The 22,321-nt window shown below is 39.8% G+C and overlaps 4 protein-coding genes across 4 annotated transcripts; 3 read left to right on the top strand and 1 right to left on the bottom strand.

The window, feature by feature from the left end:
* Positions 1-3,001: 3,001 nt before the first annotated feature.
* LOC133740018 (uncharacterized) lies at positions 3,002-5,543 on the bottom strand. Its single transcript, XM_062167847.1, has 3 exons — positions 4,807-5,543; positions 4,562-4,662; positions 3,002-4,106 (listed from the first exon to the last, which is right to left on the bottom strand). Exons 1-3 carry the CDS (start codon positions 5,337-5,339, stop codon positions 3,454-3,456), a joined length of 1,287 nt encoding a protein of 428 aa, XP_062023831.1. The 5' UTR covers positions 5,340-5,543; the 3' UTR covers positions 3,002-3,453.
* Positions 5,544-10,909: 5,366 nt separating this feature from the next.
* LOC133738245 (uncharacterized) lies at positions 10,910-14,770 on the top strand. Its single transcript, XM_062165723.1, has 13 exons — positions 10,910-11,209; positions 11,301-11,428; positions 11,511-11,631; positions 11,873-11,954; positions 12,029-12,099; positions 12,469-12,510; positions 12,701-12,825; positions 13,128-13,221; positions 13,330-13,432; positions 13,499-13,677; positions 13,765-13,870; positions 14,035-14,121; positions 14,253-14,770. The coding sequence occupies exons 1-13, from the start codon at positions 11,085-11,087 to the stop codon at positions 14,340-14,342; spliced, it is 1,353 nt and encodes a 450-aa protein (XP_062021707.1). The 5' UTR covers positions 10,910-11,084; the 3' UTR covers positions 14,343-14,770.
* Positions 14,771-15,482: 712 nt separating this feature from the next.
* On the top strand, positions 15,483-17,216 carry LOC133738930 (anthocyanidin 3-O-glucosyltransferase 7-like). Its single transcript, XM_062166616.1, has one exon. The coding sequence runs from the start codon at positions 15,659-15,661 to the stop codon at positions 17,066-17,068; it is 1,410 nt and encodes a 469-aa protein (XP_062022600.1). The 5' UTR covers positions 15,483-15,658; the 3' UTR covers positions 17,069-17,216.
* Positions 17,217-17,932: 716 nt separating this feature from the next.
* LOC133739936 (transcription factor E2FC) lies at positions 17,933-21,887 on the top strand. The gene is made up of 13 exons (XM_062167762.1): positions 17,933-18,292; positions 18,960-19,200; positions 19,373-19,458; positions 19,575-19,663; positions 19,743-19,791; positions 20,305-20,357; positions 20,442-20,492; positions 20,597-20,645; positions 20,750-20,815; positions 20,890-20,966; positions 21,099-21,279; positions 21,377-21,434; positions 21,554-21,887. Exons 1-13 carry the CDS (start codon positions 18,071-18,073, stop codon positions 21,562-21,564), a joined length of 1,233 nt encoding a protein of 410 aa, XP_062023746.1. The 5' UTR covers positions 17,933-18,070; the 3' UTR covers positions 21,565-21,887.
* The last annotated feature ends 434 nt before the right edge of the window (positions 21,888-22,321 follow it).

The following is a 22,321-nucleotide window of genomic DNA, read 5'->3' as shown; positions in this document are numbered from 1 at the left end:
GCATGCATCAATTATTTTTTCCATCTTCTCGCGCCACGATTCGTTGCGCGCCCTTTTGGATTGGCCTAATCCGGCTCCGCCGTTCTGCCCCCCATTCAACGTGCCTCCCGCCCCCTCGACGAGGGGTCCACCAGAGATTCCCCTGATAACGCCGTTGGCGCCTGCGTTTGCTACTACGTTGTTGGTTTGGTGGAGATCGCCGATGGCATCGTCGTCTGACGAATCACTGTCAAGTTGTAGGAACCTTTCAAGTTTTCGTTTACGACGAGCCTCGTGGTCCCGCTTTTCCTTCCGAAATTGCTCGAGTTCCTGCCTCAGCCTCTACGTCTCGTCAGCTGGAGGCAAGTTCAGGTTGCCGATGGGGCTCGGGATGGATCCACTCGGCGGCTGGTGGGGAGGAATTTCTTCACTACCAGTCCTCAGTGACAGAAATGGAATCCCGTCAGGGGCAGCTCCCGCCATCACTTTTTAGGGATAAGTGTTACCCACAGACGGCGCCACTTGTTGGTGATGAAAAATTCCTTAGAGGAGTTTGACTCACCAATGAATGCGGACTGGAGCAAGAGCTGATCGGGAACAATCGAGAAGCTTCCCTCGAGCGTTGACCTGGAGTTTGACCGTCGGCTCCTGCAGAAAACCCTCTGATGCCTAAGTCAGTACGTTTCTTAGTAGTGGAGTAGAGAGAATTGGAATTCGATGTTTTACCTCGATGTCGAGCCGCCTATTTATAGATGCATTTCGGCGTGGGCTGCAAGTAAACTTGCACAGCAAGTCTCAGTGACTTGAGCGACACACCACCATTAAGGCCATATTCACTCCTGCAATAACCGTTACTTATTGGCGGCCATGATTGTCATACTGAATGTCGTATTAACCGTCGCATTTACGGCTACATTAACTGTTGTACTAACTACTGCCATTACTTTTCTTTAATTGCCTTGATTGCATGGTCAAATTAATTGACCACCCCCACAATGGGCTTTTGGACAAACCCATCTATAATATGCTTATAGGCTTGGAACAAGACCTCACCCAATCAAGAGAAAACTAAACCAGAAATTTAACCAAGACTTATCTCCGGTGGACCTTAGCCATTTGACAGGGGCCAATTCTTAGGTGCGGGTAGCCGCACCACGTGTACGGTGCGGCTGCCCAATCAAATCTCAGAATTTTTTTTCTTTGTTCCGAAATTGTCCCTGATTTTTAAATGTGAAATACCCAAAATACCCCCCTGCTAGGGGAATGATTGGCCTGCCGCACCACGTGGCGGTGCGGCTGCCCCACGCTAGGCAATGGGCTTAAGCGGCTGACATTTACAAAAGTAATCAATTAACATAACTGCTATACCATAAGCTGGAGCTAATTCCAAAAATTGAAAAGCTAGCTCTTTTTTAAATTTATTTTTGGCTAATGAAACCCTAGCCAGCTAGCAAGTATCAGAACAGCATCCAGATGTGAAATTAGTTCGGTTAATGGAGTGAAATGCCTATACACAGAAATGCAAGAGAATTCGCACTCATAATTGAAAAAAATAATACAAAAATACAAGAAATTGTGACGACTAATTAATAACAGAAAAAGTTGAGAACGTCAAACTTAGTAACAGAGAAAGTTGCTACTTAAATTATGCACTAAACAACTTTTTTAAGCACCTTAGAGTTAAATCGGTCGGTCTTAGACAATGTGTACTTATTTTCCTATAGCATTGTGCTTGATTGAATTAATTTTAGATGGGTACTTATGCCTATCTTATCAATGAGTACCTTTTTTTTCCTTTTTTAAATAAAAGACGTACCTGTTCAGAGATATAAACACACAATCTCAAGTTCTCAACCAATATTAATGAAACATTAATTTGTTGGCTACGGTTTGTCTCTCTTATCCCCTAGACAATTTCTCCGTGTATAATTATGTTAAATAAATTAGAGGAGTACTTAGTTGACGAGTAGAAAGACAACGATCGGTAGACGATCAATAATTATGATTTATCAACTAGTCAATGCATGCTACAGAGTATAGACTTTAGCAATTACGAATTACCTATAAGATTCTGATTCTCAGTGTCTGCTAATTATCACCAAGTATAAGTAAGACTAGTATGGTTTAATTACTAGTTATATAACACAGTTTTACGTGTAAGATTTTCATTACGAGACTTATTTATTCTAATTATACGCTCTATCTATCCATAACAATACTATATGCTGCAAATTGAAATTAATTATATATAATCGGTCTTTCTCCTCGTTCAAAAACACCAGAAACGATGAAAAATAGTGCAGGCATGTGCATGCAATTATATACCATCTGTCAACTATACAGTGAATTAGTGATTGAAGGCGAAACGGTATGGTCAAAGTCAAACGTACATGTTCATTTCGCCCTTTCTTTTTACTCTCTTTTTCTCTAGCTCATCATGCAACTGCTGTAACAAAAGGCGAGATTAACTTTGACCAGGTATCATTTTACCATGTGTTTTCTTCTTCTATTCTGCCTGGAATTATTCCCAGGTGAAAAAGGGGGAAAGAAAAGCAAGTTAGGAAAAAAATCTTATAATGCATTATTATCAAGTTGTGCCTGCGTATGCTCGAGTCTGACCTCTCATGCATATGGGGATCGATATGAAGCCCACACTTGCAAAATAAAGAGGATTAGGTGTGTGCGATTTAGACAGTGAAAGACCATTGAAGATGACAGAACATGAATGCATGCCTACGTTTCGTCTGCTATCTGCAACTACTCCCACTTCAAACTTTGCCGTACGTATTTGCTCTGTCTACTAGTAGTCTAGTACTATCTATTCTTGGATATAGTAGATACCCTATGCCATCTTCTTCCTCACATGAAAGAATCTTCAATGTTTTCAGTGTTCATATCTAATTAAAATAAATGATTACATAAAACAAGAAAATATAAATCAGTTTAACAAACACATGCACCTGCAGTTGATCGAGCAGTTGAGCTAGATAAACCAAATAAACTAGACAGAAAAGATGGTATATACACCAACACACCGAAATTAATTTAGTTGATACTACTGGCACCTAAACAATGAAATACAATATAGGATTTTTCATTTTTGGTGGGATAAAAAAATCCTATCTTGAAATGAATACATAGTAAGAGCAACTCCAACAGCTTCTCTATAATTTCTGTATTATAGGGAAGTAAAAGTTAAAATTTTAGCCTCTTTTTCTTCTCCAACTCTAATAGATTCCCTATTTTACAACAATCTCTAAAATCTCCATATTCTTCATTAAAATTTTAGAGTTTGCTGTAAATATAGGGAATTTGGTTTTCTCTTTCCCTAAAATATGAATAGTTATAGGGGTCTGTTGGAGCAAAAGAGGCTTATTTTTTTCTGCTTTTTTTCCCTAAAGTAGAGAAAAATCAAAATATAGGAAATCGGTTGGAGTTGCTCTAAGCAACTGGCACAGAAACTAGGGCATCTATTTAAGAGTCAAGAGCTTTGTAAATAACTACGAAACACGGGAGGATCGCCCTCGGATTAAACACAACCAGCTCCTCGAGATTCGAGTACACTCCGGCGTATCCGGCGACGGAATCGTACGACCCACCAGCTGATGCGGTGGCAGCAGCCTCCTCCTCAGCCGCCGCATCGTCCGCAATGTGCCTGACCCTGCCGGCAATCACGCGGCACACCAGCATGGCCCTGCGCCCGTCCGTACAATGCAACGAGTCGTGGGCCCTACCGCTGCTGGCAGTGGTGCGCACTCCCTTGCCAACTTCTAATCCTCCACCGCCTTGGAAGCCGTGCCGGATGGTCGTGCAGACCCCGCAGCCCGGGATGGAGCCGCAGAGGTTTGTAGAGCCACGCGCGCCGAGCGTGCACGAGATGCTGGTGCAGTGGAACCGCAGCAGCTCGTTGCCGTCGGCGGCGCACCTGGGATTCTTTCTAGTGCTGTTCAGGGCACGGTTTTTCACTGCGTCGCGGCAGTCCTCGAAACGTTGGATGGTCCGCTGCGTGTTCTGGACCTTCAGTATCCGTTCGATCCTGCAAATGGGACTGTCCTTCTTCAGCCAGCTCGATTTGAAGATTATCTCCACAATGTTTCTGCCGGAATCTTCCACGCCTAGCTCCGATACTGTGCAACAGATATTTCAGATATTATTTATTTTCCATTTTACAAATTTAAATACGAAAAATATCAATGTTCCTCTCCCACCAGAAATTAATTTCTAGCTGTCGGCAGTGACAGTATTAACGTCATGGACTCATAGAGGGTGGGTAGTAGTATAAATATCCAATTAAGACAGTCCACCTTACAATATCAGAGTCATTTATTTTGTTCGTGCATGGACAGCTGTGGTTTATACACTTCAACGGGACCGTCTTAATTATTGTATACAAGACTACCCTAGAGTTGCGGTAAAAATCAATGTCAAACATAAATATAAATGATCTTTCTGCTAACAATTTTAGACCCCAAAAAAAGAAATCAGAAGACAAAATTTCAAGGATAATATAGATTGGTAATTATAATGCCAATAAAACAGCAGGCAAAATTAATAACAATTTAATGTGATTAGAAATAAGTACCAGCATGGCGAATTGATTGGTGAAGTTCCAAGCTCTCCAATTTGGGGAAGATCTCTCCGCACTGAGGGCAAGCACAGATAGTAGACCTTGGAACTGGGTACCTAATTAACATAACCATGTCGTTAATTACTTAATTACCCATTTTTCTAGCTATGTATGAACTAGTGAACTACCATGAATCATGGAAGAAATAATTGCAAACTTATAGTAATTAGTTTATATGAAATAAATAAATAAATATAGACCTGCTAGGGTCAACGATGTAATGGCACTCGTAACACCCCGACAGCTTTCTGAATTGCATCCCTCTAGACGAATTAGATGACGTATAAGCAGCACCGCCACCGCGGTTGGATCTAGTACCTGACCCTGACTCGGACCGGTTTGTAACTTTCCGACTGAGCAACCCGGTTTCCTGACCCAGCGAGCTACTGTCCGGCGAGTTATCGGCTCTGTGAACAACCCGGCTAGTAGTGTTGCCGTGAACAACGTCTCTGAAGCTGCATATGGAGCCGCAAGAGGACCCGAGCTTGGAGTAGCCGATTGCATTTTTGGACGGGTCGTGGACTCTCGACCCCTCGATCTGCTTGCAGGTGAGGAGGTTCTTGAAATGGTCCCATGAGGAGGAGGGTGGCTTTTGTGGAGGTGGCTGCTGCTTTTTTGAGGAGTGCTTTTGGTGGCTGCGTTTTGATGGTGGTGGTGGTGGTGGTTGTGGTTGGACTTGTTTCTTCTTCTTCTTGGGCTCTGTGGCCTCTGGTTGGAAAGTGAGAAGAGCCATAAAGAAAAGCAGATCAAAACAGAGGGAGAGGATATTGCAGAGCAAGGTGGTTAGCAACTAGCTAGCTCACCTCTCTTTTTCATATGGAAAAGAGAGAGAAAGAGAGAGAGCCAGACTGGTGGTGGGAGAGGGATCCGAGATGTGTAATAACTAATAAGGAAGGCAAAGCGGGAGGTCTAATGGAACTATAGTGGGTCTTTCCATCGTTTCTTGAGAAATTGCTATTTATTTGTTTTCTTTTAGGTTTTTTTTATTATTTTATTTCTTTTGGTTTATGGATATTAACTACTGTGTTTGTCTTACGTATATGGAAGTTGAACCTTTGCACCAGTAAAGAGTTGACTTTTGATTGACCGGTCGATCAAAAAATTACAGGTTAAAAAGAAGGTACATTCAACGTTTAAATTATCTCTTAATATTTTTTTTTTATCACATGTGAGGTAACAAAGTTTTGGTTGCATTAGTGAGTTAGTAACGCACCCACCATTTAATATTCAGATGGCGCACGATCTCAAAGACCCCTCAAACCAAGGGCCTAGCTAGTCTAGGGCGAAAAGGGTCAATTGACCCTTCTCAATTTTTAGAAAATCCTTAATTAGTGTTAATGATCTATGAATCTTAATGGAATGAAATAAAATTGACCCTTCTCAATTTTTGAAAAATCCCTAATTAGTCTCAATTTTTAAAATTCAATACAAATTTATTTTAATTAGTTTTAATTATCCTTGAACTTTAATGGAATGAAATAATATTTTACACTATTAATACACTACATATATCTAATTAATACGAATCTTTTCAAGGTTTTCTTACCCTATTGATCATAGCCCATATGCGCATATTTACGATTCCTTATTAATATGCTAAATTGAAGTAACACATAAGTTTTTCTATATTTATCATTCATCTTAAATCCCAAAATTTATTCAACATGATTTAAGGATCTTTCAATTTCAGCATTAGTACAAGAAATATTACACCTAAATTTTTTTTTTTTTTTTTTTTTTGAAAAGGGCTGGTGCGGCTGCCCTCAAACCTTGATTAATGAAATTGCAGAATACAAGGGGGGGACGTAAAGCCTGAACCCCATATTACAATAAGCATAAAGAGAAGATCCTGAAACAATACCAAGACTCTCCTCAAAACCTATGTATTCTAACAAGCACCAATTAGCAAAGAGTGCACGAATGGCTACTCCATTTGCTTTGACATTGCAGTGACATACCGGAAAGATAACTCTCACAGGAAGAAGCATCATTACAAATAACACAGCTTTCCTACTATGTTGCCGCACGGAAATCAATCCGGCGACACATAATTTCATCCTGCCACTAGGAGGTTGCGTCCATTTGATCAAGCAAATAGCTCGCCTCCTCGCTAGGCCAGACAAGGCACACTGAGTGCGCATACCGGGACCAAACCCACGTCTCCCTACCAAAAGACAGGGACTAATTGCTGGCATAAAGCCACATCTTATTAAAAATAAAATACAATAAAACATAAAAGAAGTAAAATAAAAGCAGATTGGAACCAAGGCCCATGCCAAAGCCCAAGCCCCGGTCCAAAAACCATCAAGCCCAAGCCAAGAATACAGCCTGTACGTGTCAACCGACCACCATCTCACCTGCCAAGCCTTCGCCGTCCCATGACTCCCATCACCGGCGGCATAACCACCAGACCAAGCAGAAGCAGGCCGCGCCTCCATCCCTCCATCCTTCCCATCACGCCAACAAGCATCGCCGCTCCTCCAAACCGCCCCCCTCGACGGGACTGCTCCAAATAACCCATACCAGATCGGAGCAATCCGATCCGATCTGAGTCCATCCGTACCAAATCTCGCCGCCACCAACTTGTTCCTACCAGGCGACCACCGTCCACGCTCCGATCGAGGGTGGAGCGACATCAGCGCCACCCACTTCCCACATAACTGCCGCCACCGATCCCTGACTAGGCCTCCCAGCAAGCCAGATAGCGAAACCACCCATACCACTGCCAAACCTGCATTTCGACTGGGCTTACTCCAGAGCCACCAAACACCGGACACAAGGTCCCATTTGGCCCGTCCGACGACGCCGCCGCAAGGGCGTGCCGTCGGACCGGGCATAAACTCTTGCCGGAAGACTAGCCGCGCCTCCTAGAGTTTTTTTTTATTAGACCCTATTATCTTTACACCTAAATTTTCTTAATTATATTAATATATATTTTTTTTGTTGGGCAAAAGATTGTGTTATTTTTAGAGGACGACTAGAAATGAATATAATTTGTTAGTTTATAAAGTTTGACCCTCCTAAGAGAGATTTTTGGCTACGCCACTGCCGCTCAAACATGCTAACTATAAATTAGTGGGAGTTGAGATTTGAACGCTAGACATGGAGTTCTTTGATAGGTCGCTCGACCAATCTTCTCACACGAGATGGTTATCTATCAATATCTTGAAATTATTGATGCAATGTTGTTTTCATATTGGAATTTAGATGATTTTTTGTAAATTTATATAAAATTTTCATCTTGTTTTTGTATTTTAGTCCTAACGAGAAGTGTTTGAAGTAGCTAGGAGAACATGTTATGTAATCATGTAATGTGGTCACTGGTTAGATATACGGCATGTCGTGGTTATGCAGATCAAATGTGCTTTGCACGCTGTCTTATATTGGAACTATGCTCTTGTGCTGTCCTTTGCCTTATGATTATTCTCTACGACTTCTTTTTGCAGTGAAGTTGAAAGTTTTGTTCTTTGTTAATTTTGGCCGGTCTTGCGGTAGAAGCCATCTGCATAGGTGCAACAAAGGGAACCTAGGAGCTATATTTGGTGTTATCTCGAGTATAAGAATTTCCACAGCATGTATCCAAATTGGGGAAGGATCAAGTTTATAGCTAGCGAGCATCAAAGCATCGATTTTGATGGTAGAAAGGGCTAGCTGTCGGTGAACAAACTCGTATTATATTAAATATTGTAGAATTTAAGCTTAGAATTGTAAGTGGTTCATCCGATTCAAATCGTGTGTATAAAACTTGTTTGGTTTGACTAATTAATAACGAAAGTGAATGTAATTTACTGAGAGATACAACTCATGAGAATCTCCGATTGACGGTCATTTATAAGAAAAAGATTATGAATTAGTTGCCTTAATCGATGTTCATGTTTCGTAGGGTGAGTGGAAACATAGGGTATAAGTTGTGGATATTTCCGTTGTTACATGATACGAACTAAAACATAATGATAATGTAATGGGGGTCCAGAATCTTAAAGGAAGGAAAAGGAAAAGTGCCAAGGGCCAAAGGGATCGACATCATATAAAACATGCAGATCGAGAAAGAATAGAACTACTACTAGTACTGGTCCAACCCCTTTCCATCTTCCAATGTTTCCCACTAGCTAGCTAGTTCGATGCATCCATTAATTCATCTATACTACGACTGCATGACCTGAATTATGAAATGAACAAACCTATTCATCTCTTTCTATTATATTGATATCAAAGTCTCCGATACTTTTAGACCTATAGACCCATCCACTACACAAAAACAATAATACAAGCACTAATATATATTGTGTCGTATGCATCTCGTCCTCTACCATATGTACTTTGATTCAGCATAAATTACTTCGATCTGACAAAAGATTTTCCAAAAAGTTAAAATTAATAATCGTTTTTAGTATTCGAATAAATTACTGTGCGTATATCCGTCATTTTAAGGAGTAAAAACAGTGTTATGATTCAGAGAGATTATTCAGAGCACCGCCGTGCACTTGCACCAACATAAATGAATGGTTAGATTGCATTAAATACACTTTTTGTTTATTAAAAATAAAGTTGATAATAAATATCAAGGGTTGAGATTATTTTATAAGGGTTGGGTCACTTGCACCGTCGGTGCATAGAATAATTTCCATATGATTCATTACCCAAAGTAGAAAAAGAGATTTGATGATTAGTCCATTTGAATCATAAATCACGAGGTCCTTAATGCGGAAGAGGATTGTATGCACCGACAGTGCAAGTGCACTGTCAGTTATTTTAATCTCTAAAAAAATAACAGCCACTCATCTAATCTACTCCTTTATATATTTTAATATCAAAAAAATTACATCCATTCATATTGTAAGTACCCATGCACTGACGGTGCATGGAATACACTTCCCCTTAATGCATATATAAATTTGCGCATGGAAAATTAATTGTTAAAATGGTAAAGACAATCATGCATGGCGAGCCCAGTTAGGCAGTTGCTCTAGCTCCCCACGCGTGGCATGGATCAGTGTGTGTGTGTCAAATTAAAACTTAAAGGGGAATTATAAATTAAGGCAGTGTCAAATTAAGTTTTAATAATCATAAATTAAAACTTAAAGGGGAATTATATAAATGTCCTCTATATATTATATTTTGTGTGAGAGTAGTTGGATTTGAGATGGGATTTGGCCAACCACTGCCTTAAATATATTTCGTTGTTCTTGTTCCCCATCGCTCTACATCTCATCCATCGTGGTTCAATACCAAATTATCAAGCATTAAACAATTCAAACCCCAACAAGGAATTAATTCGAAAATTACGCACTACGTAGCTAATACATCGTTGGTTCTTCAAATTTAAGTGTGGCTTCATCTTTCTAACCAATTATTGTGATTTGTGAATTGTGACCATAAATTTTAAGTACATGAAACTAATATTAATCTCGGTTTTTCACATTTTGTTTTATCGGGAAAGTTCTTTCTTCTTATAGATCTCTGATTATCATTGATCATGCTTTGACATGTACAGGTTGACTAAGAAAACGCAATGTAGAAATTACGGTCACCTTCTCCACGAGCTAGGGCTGCAGGGCATATGCCTCATATTTTGGGTTTGTACTGGCCTATATAGTTCTTAATTCTTGACCTAGGTCTTATATGCTTCATGTCAACTACTTCGATATTGTTGTCTTCCAACTTATGGGGCCATGTGACATGCCTCATATTTATTTCTTTAATCACCTTGAAGAGTTGAAGATAATACTAGTATATTCTCCCACTTATATGAAATGTTTAGACTTGAAAATTTGGTCAATATATCTGAAGTTCACTGATAAAGGGAACGGTACTTGTTCTGACTTCCTGATTGGCAGAGTCGGATAGTTACGTACTTCAATCCTTACATTGGAAGGAAAATAAATGGGCTAGGCTTGAGTCTAACTCTGATGAGGTCAATGTTGCTCAAGACAATCGACATTCTCATTTGTGTCCGTCTTAATATCTGTGAAGTAACTGATTGATCCAACTGACCAAAAAAAAAAAAAAGTACGTCTTCTAGGTCTAAAAAGTGAAAGGCTATCGTCCATCAAGTGAGTGAAGGGACAACAGTTGGATTGAGTCTTGAGTTCAAATTTTCATAATGTAAGGTTATAGGTTGCCAGCACCATATGTAACACATCATGTGTAATGTTGGCTCTTAATATATCATAACAATAAAAAAAAGGGAGAAGAGATTTGATCGGAACTCGGACGCTGTAACCATTTTGGGCTGGAATAAAATAACGTATTGGACTTAATGTTTGGTCTAAATATTAGGCCCAAACAAATTCGGGTCGATCTCTGTCTCTGCGCGAGTGCGCGGGTAAAAACCGCCGATCGTTAACCATCGATGTTCTCCACTAAACCCTAATTGACAGTGGAGTTGGGGTTTTGGGCTTAAATACTTATTTACAGCTTTTGTTTCAAATTCTGGAATCTCGGAGCGCGCCAGAGTTTTCTGAGTAATAAATCGGAGATGTCTGAAAATAAGCTCCACGGCGATGCTGTGGAAAACCCTAGACTCACCTGGGACGGCTGCAGCGTCTTGCTTGACATCAACGACGGCGACCGTTTGGTTTTCTCGCGCCTCTCCGCCGGAGCGTAAGTCCCAATTTCGATTTCATTTTTTTTTTCTTTTCACAATTTGCTTAGTAAAGGATACAGAGCTAAATGCGATTTATGGATTTTGCAGAAAATTGAAAATTGGGAATAAGAATTGCTCCCTGCAGCCCTTGATTGGCTGCCCCTTCGGTTCCTTTTTTCGAGTCGAAAACGGAGCAGAAGGGCCTTATTTGTCAAGATATACTCCCTCCAATGAAGGTTTGGTTTATTTTCTGTTAATTGAATTGCAATGCCGCTTCTGGAATTCATTGTTCATTGTTCATTATGTTTTGAATTCCAGGTAATAGTATTCAAGAACAAGGGGATTGCCAATCGAAAGACGAGCTAAGAGATAATCGAGCATTGGTTGATAACAATAAAGCGCAAAGCCTAACGGGGGATGCCATCAATGAGATGCGACGGTGAGAACTAACTAACTATGAAGAGGAGATTTAATTATATTTTGATCCATTACATTGAACCATAAGTGCGCATTTTCATCTTGTCAGGAAACTATTTGCGTTGCAGTAAATGTGACAACATCTGTTGCACGGTTTTTGTGTTCGAATACTTATGTTATTATGTTGCTAGTTGTATGCTAAGGAAAATTGAATACTATCTTCTTCTGAGTAATGCTTATGAGTGCTATTCTTCTTAATGCAGACAGGGCGCAAGTGGTGATGAAATAGTTGAAGCTCTCATTGCCAACAGTGCGACGTTTGAGAAAAAGACTGTGTTCTCACAGGTAATTTAGAGCATGTGAGAGGTACATAGTGTTTGTTTGAAGTGAGCTAATTTCCTCTTTCTTTCTATCCGCAGGAGAAATATAGGCTTAAGAAGCAAAAAAAGTATGCTCCCATTGTACTTCTCAGGCGGCCTTTCACTAGAAGGTAACCTTATCTTGGAATCATGAGCCTTAACTGGAAATTTGATGACTTGACAAAACTATCTGAAATATGTCATAGTTACAATTTGTGGAACAGTTCGGTGAAATTTGGCATATTGGTTAGCGCAAATCCGGAATGTTCACACTGTGAATTTGCATAATGTTATGGAGAACATAGGGTGGTTACTTAGAATTTTAATTAGCACTTACTAAGAATATTTTTGAGGGTACTCAATAGAAGTAGAAATTAGAAAGGAAGGCACATTGTCACAGCGATTGAAGCTAAGCTAGTAAGTACATGCTGATGTACAACTATAATTGTAAAATCTGAATTTCTATCCACTGACATATCTTTCTTGTTGTCTTTTCTCAGTATATGTGAGGCGTACTTGAAGAAATATCCGGTTAGAATTGGGTAATGACTTGCCACTTATGGATTTCCATGCCTTTTAAATGCCAATTTTGTCATTATTTTCGAAATGCAATCGCACCATCTTGATAAACGTATACATCACTGTTAACAAGTCAGTTGATTCCTTTACTCTTGATGCGCTCTGTACATTATTTGCCCAGTATTTAAGTCTTTCAGTTTCCCTATGATTCAGATTCTTGCGGATGGATACGTTATGTCTGCTGCTTTCCATGGCTAATGTTTCTGCTAATTCCGATGTCCTTGTAGTCGACATGGTTGGAGGGCTTCTTACTGGTGCTGTGGCAGAGCGTTTAGGAGGTCTGCTATACAAGCACTTTACTATGTGCTGCTTTGAGTTGATTAAATTAAAGTGTAAAATGAGATTTGGGGGTATTGAAGTAGTGAAACTTGAGCATAATTCTGTAAAACCTACATAAAACAAGAAGTTCTTGATGTGGCAACTTTTCTATTTGTACATGATGTGTGTGTGTGTGTTTATTTATTTATTTATTTATTTTAAAGTTGATTAGTATTGGAGTTTTGTGAGAATGCAAGTTTCTTATCGTTTGATTTTGTAGTTTTAACAATTCTTATGTTGAATTACCTTATATGTTTGACAGGTACAGGTTATGTCTGCAATACATATCCTGGTGGCTCACCTTATCCTATGGATATAGCGAGGATATTCAACTTTGGAGTAGAAATTTGCAAGAGGTAGATCTGCTTTCTAGTTACATCATTATAGGAAATGCAGTTGGATGAAAACCTTCTTCTGGTTATGAAAGCAATTAAGGAATGCTAAACTATATGCATTTGTTCCAGGATTGTGAGGTCTCCTCTGGCTGACCTTTTCTCCGTCCAGACTGAAAAGTCAAAAGTCTCGAGTCACAATGGGGACTCTTGTAGCATGGAAATTGAATCAAATGTAAGCAATACTTAATGAAAGATTGTTTCAGAGTTTCTTCATTGTGTCTGATACTGATTTTTCCAGGAACAAATATCTTCAACGGCTGGCACGGAAGAAGTTTCTCTTGTGTCTGAGAGTATGATATCAGATCTTATTCCTGAAACTACCTATTCTGTAGAAAGAAAACCGAGCAAATCTGCAAAACTAGGAGAAAAAGCACCGCATGAAATCATCAGCTTGTGGAAAGGGAATGGCTTCACTAGGTAACTAATGTTGTTGTATACTCAGTTTACTAGTTGAAAATTGCATCCGTTTTGATACTTGATAGTTATTCTACATTCTTTCTGCAGTTTAATAATAGCAGCACCAGAGCTGGATACGTGGAGTCTAGTTAAAGAGATATTGCCACTTCTGTCAAATTCTGCTCCTTTTGCTATTTATCACCAGTATCTTCAGGTATGTGGGCATATATCTAGCCACCTACCAGACTCCTTCGTAGACTGTCTAAGCAGCCATTCTGAATGTTTTAAACTTTACTGCATGTTAGAAATTGGTTGCTTGGCAAGTTTTCACCGATTGATAGAAGATTAATGTAAAACTTTTGTTCTGTTTAAATGTAGCCGCTCGCAACATGCATGCACAATCTACAAGTGGGGAAAATGGCAGTTGGCTTGCAAATTTCAGAACCTTGGTTACGTGAATATCAGGTTTTGTTTGGTCTCCTTTTCTATATCCTTGTACAGATCTAATGGATCAGACCTCCATTTTGTGGAAGTCTGATAACCCACACACTTTCAGAGTTATAAGAGGTTGATGCTGATTATAACTATATATACAGGTACTTCCATCAAGAACCCATCCATGTATGCAGATGAATGGATTTGGTGGGTACATTCTCAGTGGGACCAAGATATGTACCAACAACTGATTTATTCTATACAATAAAGTCGATAACGAGAGAATGGAGTTATTTTGCCACCAAGCAAAGGAAAAAGCAGCTCATTATACGAATAACCACGCTGCGAATGGTGACTACTTGAGTACTTGTTACATGGACGTTCGCTGGCAAAACCACTGGCTTCCAATTGTACACTAGTATTCCATTTTTTAATCTGTAAACCTGCAACTGCAATTCTTTTTCCCTTGCAGGGTTTGCATTCTGGTTTCTCGTCTTTATGTATTTCTTATGGCAATTCCTTGTCCTTCATTCTGTGATTGTGAACCTAGTTAAATTTTCTTTAAATGAACATTACTGGCCGCTGTGAGGCTATGCTATTCGTACTGGTAGGGGTATTTTGGTCAAAACAACTGGGAAACCAATTTTTCTGATATAGGGATTTTGCTTCACTTTAATCATATCCAAGGGTTGAAATAACAATTTCTTTTTCTTCTACATTGTTGGTTCGCAAAGGTGGTAGATTATGTTATATTCACAAAAACGCATGGGAGATCTGAAGAAGAAGGACATACTAGATTACTAGAAGACACATTATGGATCTGCAAAAAAGAAAAAAGAAAAGGTTTAAGACTCCAGGCCTAGCGGCCCAAGCCCAAATTCCGTTCCCACTTCCCACCTTTTTTTTTTTTTTGAGAGAGCCTCTTCCCACCTAAATCGACCCAGGAAATAAGGTAGAAGTATAGCCTATCAGCCACACCGCACTCTCCGGTGGTCAGATGCGTCCTTCAACAATTCCAATCCGTCCTCCTACACAATCAAACTAATCTGTCCCACAGAAGCGACGAAACACGAAGAGCTAGTCAGTCCTCTCTAACCTCTACGAGAAAAGCCCAAAGATCGTCCCCGTTGTCTGCTGAAAGAAAGAAAACACTAGCAGAACCTAGGGTTTTTTCCTCTCTTTTACGAATGAGCTTATCAATTTCAATCATTACTGTGCTACCGCTTACGAAATTTGTAACGTGAAAAAAAAAATGTATTAAATGAGTGGTGGAGGATATTTTTGGTGGACACAAAAATCTCTCTACCCTCAAGTCTAGGTACCATTAAGACAACATATATAAAGAAATATGGTGCCCGCACCAACCTAGCTACTTACTAGGTAAGAACCTGGTGATTCCGATCGATGCACATCACAAATTATCTTCTTCTTCCCACCACCACTTATTAGATACTAGTGGTAGGTGTAATTAATATTCATATGCCAAGCTACCGGCAATCTTTTCTTCATAAATTAACAACACCCAACACATCGATCATTATTCCACAGATTGAAATTAAGTTTATGTATGATGGCAGTAGTCAACAGCTCGCAGAAAGCAGGGCATGTCTTGGTCCTCGCATTTCCATTTGGAAACCATGCAAATCCATTGCTGACCTTGGTGTGCAAGCTGGCCAGCGCTGCCCCGGACGTGTTGTTTTCCTTCTTCAACACAGAGAAATCGAACGCTTCCCTTTTCTCGAAGCCAAAATCAGAGGCCATTCCAGACAACATAAAACCCTATAATGTCCCGGACGCTCTGCCCAAAGATTATGTCATGTCAGGAAATCCACTGGATGCCGTGGACATATTCCTCAAGCCGGCACCCGAAATGTTCAAAGCAGGTATAGACAAGGCCGTGGCGGAGAGAAGCGAGAGGCGGATCAGTTCCCTGATCACAGATGGATTCCTGGTCTTTGGTGGAGAGATTGCTGAGAGTTTGGGCATTCCATGGTTTCCTGTTTGGTTGCCCTTGGCCTACACCCTATCCGCTCATATATATACAGATTTGATTCGCCAGATCTGTGCCGAAGAAGCCATTGCAAACGGTGGTAATGAAGATTGGCGTCAGCACAAAAGGCTGGAAGTCATTCCAGGATTGTCTGCCATGCTCATTGCGGACGTGCCCGATGAAGTACTTCCTAGCGAGTCGGTATTTGCCAACACACTGAGTAAACTCGAGCATGTGCTTCTGCAGCCGGCAGCCGTTGTCATGAACTCGTACGAAGAACTAAGTTCCACAGCTCTCAACAATGATCTGAAATCCAAATTTAGGAAGGTGCTTAATGTAGGGTTTCTCTCCCTCTCATTACCACTGCAGCCGCTTCCAGCGTCAAACTCCGATGCCAGCGGCTGTCTTACGTGGTTGGATGAGCAAGAAGCATCATCGTCTGTGGCGTATATTAGTTTCGGAACTGTGGCAGCCCCACCTCCGCACGAGTTGATTGCTTTGGCTGAGGCATTGGAAGAGAGTGGAATGCCATTTCTTTGGTCTCTTCGTGACAACATAAAGCAGCTATTGCCGGATGGATTCGTCGAAAGGACTAACAAGCAGGGTAAAATAGTGGCATGGGCACCCCAAACTCAAGTTCTGGGACATGCTTCAATCGGGTTGTTTGTAACACACTGCGGGTGCAATTCGGTGTATGAAAGTATTGCAAATGGTGTGCCGATGATCTGCAGGCCGTTTTTCGGAGATCACCGAATGACGGGGCGGTTGATAGAGGAAGTATGGGGTGTTGGAGTGAGCATTGAGGGTGGAGTATTTACGAGAAGTGGAGTACTCAAGAGCTTTGAGCTCATTTTGGCAAATGAAGAGGGGAAGAAGATGAGAGGTAAAGCACGAATGCTCAAAGAGGTTCTAGCAGAGGCTGCTGGGCCTTCCGGAAGTGCTGTGGAAGATTTTAGGACTTTGGTAGATTTGATTTCTTCGCCTTAAGCAACTAGATTGTTGTTTTCTTTAATTATCGATCTGTTTTTGTCTGCCTTAATTGCAGTCTTACATCGTCTGCGGTCTTAATCGTATATTGTTTAAAAGTCTCTTCTTATTTAATAAAATATCTGACTGAAGACAAATAATCCCCTTCTGTTTTCTGTGTTGGGGTACATGATTAAGACATGCATATCCATACTTTTCTTTCTCTTGTTCATCCATCCTTAATTTGGCCTTCATTCTGTGACTGTGAACTTAATTGGTTAAATTTTCTTTTGATGAACATTACTAGCCCCTGTGCTTTACTAATTAGAGTAACCTAAGGGATGCTATTTGCAACCACTGCAAGTGGTCTAGTGGTTCTTGCCTAGTTGGGTGTGCTCCCCAACCTAGCTTCGAACCCCGAAGCTGTCAAAGTGGCCAGGCACTGTGCTGCAATGCACAGTTAGAGCATTTCACATGCCTCGAAGGCTTTGACAAAGTCAAAAAAAAAAAAAAAAAACAGATGCTATTTGCTTCCAATAGGTGTTTAGAAAAGTTGTTCCTATTTGCACAGTCTTTTATTTATTTTTCCATAATTTAAAAGAAAAATAAAATCATGCCTAATCATGTGATGCTCCGGTTGAAACTTGAAACTAGAAATTCTCACAATAAAATGTAATGATAACATTGGGCCAACGAAACAGAACCATAAAAAAGCCCAAGTTCAAGGAAAACTCAAAAAGGCCCGGCCTGATTAGTTGACACGACACAGATTCGAACCGACCCGCCTACAATTTCCCGCTGCTGCGTCACCTCCGCCTATCACTCTACTTTGATACGATTCTCCCTTTTTTTTTCTAATTTTTTAATTTTCTCGGAATCCCCATAAAAACAGAAGCACGCAGGAAATTGAGTAATTAATTACCCAAAATTGTTTTCCCTCCACACTCAAAAAATAACCTACCCCTCTTTCTCTTCTCTCTCTCTCACACATTTTGTGCGTTTCTGGTTCTCTCAAACTCAGATATGGAGGATCCGAGTCGCCTACCTCGCCCGACTCAATTCCAGTACCATCGTCTACATTCTCACTCGCTCCAGGCTCCGACCTCATCATCTCTGCCGTCGAATCCACGCCGTGTTCGCCACTTCACTCCGCCGCCGGACGATGAAGATTCCAAACCTTTAAGCCTCTCCGATAAGCCTCTCAGTTCACGCGCCGACGCCTACGCCGCTTTTTCTAAGCTTGAGGTCTGCCTCAGCTCCTCCACCGCCTTATCTTGATTTCGTTTTATTATTTATTTATTTTTATTTTTTTTGGATTTATTTGCTTGTTAGGTTTTGATTGATTTGAAGTCTCGTTAGCATTGTCAAATCTGTAGAGGTCTTGATGGTTGCTTGCTTCTGTGATGTTGATGATTAGGTTGGTGATTTTAGCAGTTAGTGATTTGGCTTTGTGCTTGTTTGAGATTTTCAATTTCGTGATTTCGTAGCAGTAATTTGTCCTAGTATTAGTGACTATGGTGGATTTATTTCGGTACCGAAAATCTTAGCTGGTTGTTACATAAGATCAATGATGTCAGCTATAGAATTTCGCTACAATCATATCTCGAGTCAGTGTTTTTCTATCTCTTGAGTAAATAGTGTCAGCTGTTCATTTCAGTATGTAGCACTAGTCGTGATGGCAGGTTTATTTTACAATTGGCATCGCCTAGTTGCTCACACTCGCTGACTCGCTGTTGCGTATGACAGTATGAGTGCAATTTTGATTTGTTTTGTGGTTGTAGAGTGATTCATCTGCATGGCAGTTACATGAATTGTTCTCTTTGATTTGATATCCAAGAAGGTTGTAGTTTCTAGGATTCCTAGAAACTACTTCTACAGTTTAAGCACCTTGATATATATGTAATTACTGCAGTTGGGGAGGATTAAAGAAGAAGCGGATGACTGTGAGGCTCAGACTAGTGGGCAGGCAACTGCTGCTGACCAAAAGAAAGTACTTAATGATCCTGTATCCACTATACCAAAGTCCTGGAGAGGTGTACAGAAGATCAGTAAATCAAGGGTTGCTAAGCCTATCAAATCTGAGACTGTAAATGCAGAGTCTCAACAAAATGGCGTGACTCCAGTTACTACTTGCCGTTTTGACAGTTCTTTAGGTAAGTTGAGATTAAGATAGGGTTATATTGATTTTAAGTTATCTCTCTACCTCCATCTTACTCTGCACACACATTTGAGAACTTATTTCATTACCGAATTTTATCCGTTATGCGTTGATGAGTATTGAATCCTCCGGTCATGGTTAATATGGAGTGTACTTGTTGTTTGCAGGCTTGTTAACTAAGAAATTTGTCAGATTACTTCAGGATACCAAGGATAGAACTCTTGATTTAAACAAAGCAGCAAAGGTGTTGGAGGTATATCAAATGTCGTTGATATCAAATCCCTATTGAGAGTTTAAAATGCCATGCTCTTATGTCTGAAATATATAACTTATTGTACGTTCCTTGTATTTATGCCATATTTGTTACAGGTTCAAAAGAGGAGGATATATGATATTACAAACGTTCTTGAAGGAATAAATTTGTTAGTAAAAGTTTCAAAGAACCACGTCCGCTGGAAGTAATTATGTCAACCTTCTCTTTTCTTTCATTGACTTGCAATTTATCAGTTTACATGACTACTGCACCTTAATGAGCAGGGGACATGATGTGCCAGGGGAACTGGATGATCAAGTTTTTAAATTAAAGGTACACGTAAATTCTAATCACTTGGATCTCTTTCATATCTTGTTGCATATTGTGCTTACGTATGCCAACTTGGAAAGACAATGTTGAAAGAGTACTGATGTTGGTCTTGTGCCAACTGGACTGATGGCACTCTCTTGTCAATGCATTTAATTATGGTGTAGACTGAGTTTCTGTGTTGGAAAATATAATTGAGTCATAATGGACATGGAGTACATGACCCATTGTTATCTTCAGTATTGAATGATCTGTTTGGGGATGGAGTTTTCATAGAAAAGAATTGAAGAAAGTGTCATCTTATCTCACTGTTGCTCAGAAGCATTCTATGAGTTCTTGAGTAGTTGTTGGTCAGGTTAGATAAGCAATTTCAAACCTGAACTGAGGTTTGTCTAACCAGTTGTTAGTGGTGTTATATCATAATTTAATTCAGGGTTTTAGAAATTTTCAGATTTCTTTTGTTAAGCTAAAAGTAGTTTCTAATATCTTTAACCATGCAGAGCGTTTGGTTTCTTTCAGGAGGAGGTTGAATATTTATGTGCTGAAGAATGCAGGCTTAATGACGCTATAAGGTTGCTCAATTTAGAATTTAAAGTGAGAATTTGAGATGCTTTATCTTTTTCGTGTGTTAAGCTGTCATGATGTTGATTTTTCAGGGAAAGACGAGAGCTTATAAGGACTGTGAAGGAAGATAGGAACAATAAAAAGTATATCCTGAAATCACTTATGTTATTTTCTGCATCCAGGATGATCTCTCCTTTTATTTTTATTTTTGTGTATTTTCTTTTAAAACATACATCAACTTTTTCAGGTACCTCTTTTTGACGGAGGGAGATATCTTGAGCCTTCCCTGCTTCCAGGTCTATATGTATTTGTATTTTCTTGTCCTCTGAAATTTTCATTAAAGTTGACGCTTTATCTAATTAACTTCAATCTCACTATTATATTATTGATGTTGTCACAGAATCAAACTCTCATTGCAATAAAAGCTCCTCATGCTAGTACTATTGAAGTTCTTGATCCTGATGAGGTGGGTATCATGGGTAGATGTGGTTTCGGAATTTGCGAATAGTATTAACATCTGATGGTTTTTTACTTGATCAGGATATTGATTTTCCCCAAGGACAGTACAGAATGACGGTCAGAAGCGCCACAGGACAGATAGATTGTTACCTCTTAAGGTTTGCTCTTTATATTGCATAGTCTCGGTAGAGATGTAGGTGTAAATGTTTATTTGTAGATTTTTTTTCTTTTCCTGATGTTTACATGCATGATGTTTTGTCGTGTAACACCTTTATGCTTAATAATTGTAGTAATTACCAAGGCCAACAAGAAGGCATTACCGTTAAGCAAGAAAACTCAACAGGTTCATCCCCTTGCAATAACACTGGCTATTGCAGAATGGAAGATGGAGGGATGTCACCAGAAATTCATAGCTTACCAGGCGCAGAGGCATCTTCTGGGATGCAGAAGATTGTTCTTTCGCACTTGGATGTAAGTTCTTGATCTCTTACAAGATGCTTTTCACTCGTTGATGTTACTTTTCTGTCACTGGTCATTGCTTAACCAAACTATGTACTTCTGTTTGCAGGCCAACGATGACTATTGGTTTAGATCAGAACCTGAAGTCAGCCTTACAGATCTCTGGGGTAAGCAGCAATATTCTCTCTAGAGTCCTTGTTACTACTTACTAGGACATCTATACATTCGGTTTACAATTGGAAATGCTCATGTAGTAAAAGACTCTTCTCTTCTTGTTCACTTGCAGCAACTAATTAAACAACCTCCTTGTAGACAAGTCTGTGAATGGTGCTGCAGTGTCAGGTTTGGGTTTGGCTGTAACCTAATTGTAAATAGGTACAAGGCTGTTAATTGTTCCAGATGACACGAAGGACAGCGCTCTTTCGTGTTCCAGATGCAAATCGTGTATCAAGTTTTTTTGTTTCTTTTTACTAACAATCCATAGTTATACCACCTGAAAGGTCGGACAGATATACAGCGAGGAAGCTAGTGTTTTTTCCATGGCTGCTTAAGCCATCTAAAGCATTTATACCGGTTACAATCAAACAAGACGTTACATTATTTTCTGAGAAATAATGCTATTTTTGGCAATTTTAGGCTACAAGTAATCCAACAACCTGCCTAACTATTATTAAAACTGATGATGTAGATTGTAGAACATACACAACTAGCGAGTAGCAAGAGTTTGATAAGCTTTCACTAAAACTCGTTTATTGGATAATCATAATTTCACCTAATTTCTTATCGACACTTACAGTAGTTAGATTGGCGTAGCCGGTTAGGTTTTTGCTGGAAACAGAATGGAATCAAGTCGATCAACACCCAGTTCTCTTATCCATTACCTTATTTGTATACCAATTTTCTGGTTCCACTACCGACATTTTCTAATTTTATTTAAATAAAAACTCTCTACTCGTCAGCAAAAAAGGTATTTTCTAGTTTAAATAGAAACTTTCTTCCCACCGAAATTTCCCAACGAATAAATCATCGGCAAAGGTATTTTCTAATTTAATTT

The sequence above is a fragment of the Rosa rugosa genome, chromosome 3 (genome assembly GCF_958449725.1).
Source record: "Rosa rugosa chromosome 3, drRosRugo1.1, whole genome shotgun sequence".
Taxonomy (NCBI): domain Eukaryota; kingdom Viridiplantae; phylum Streptophyta; class Magnoliopsida; order Rosales; family Rosaceae; genus Rosa; species Rosa rugosa.
This window is presented reverse-complemented; position numbering and strand designations above follow the sequence as displayed.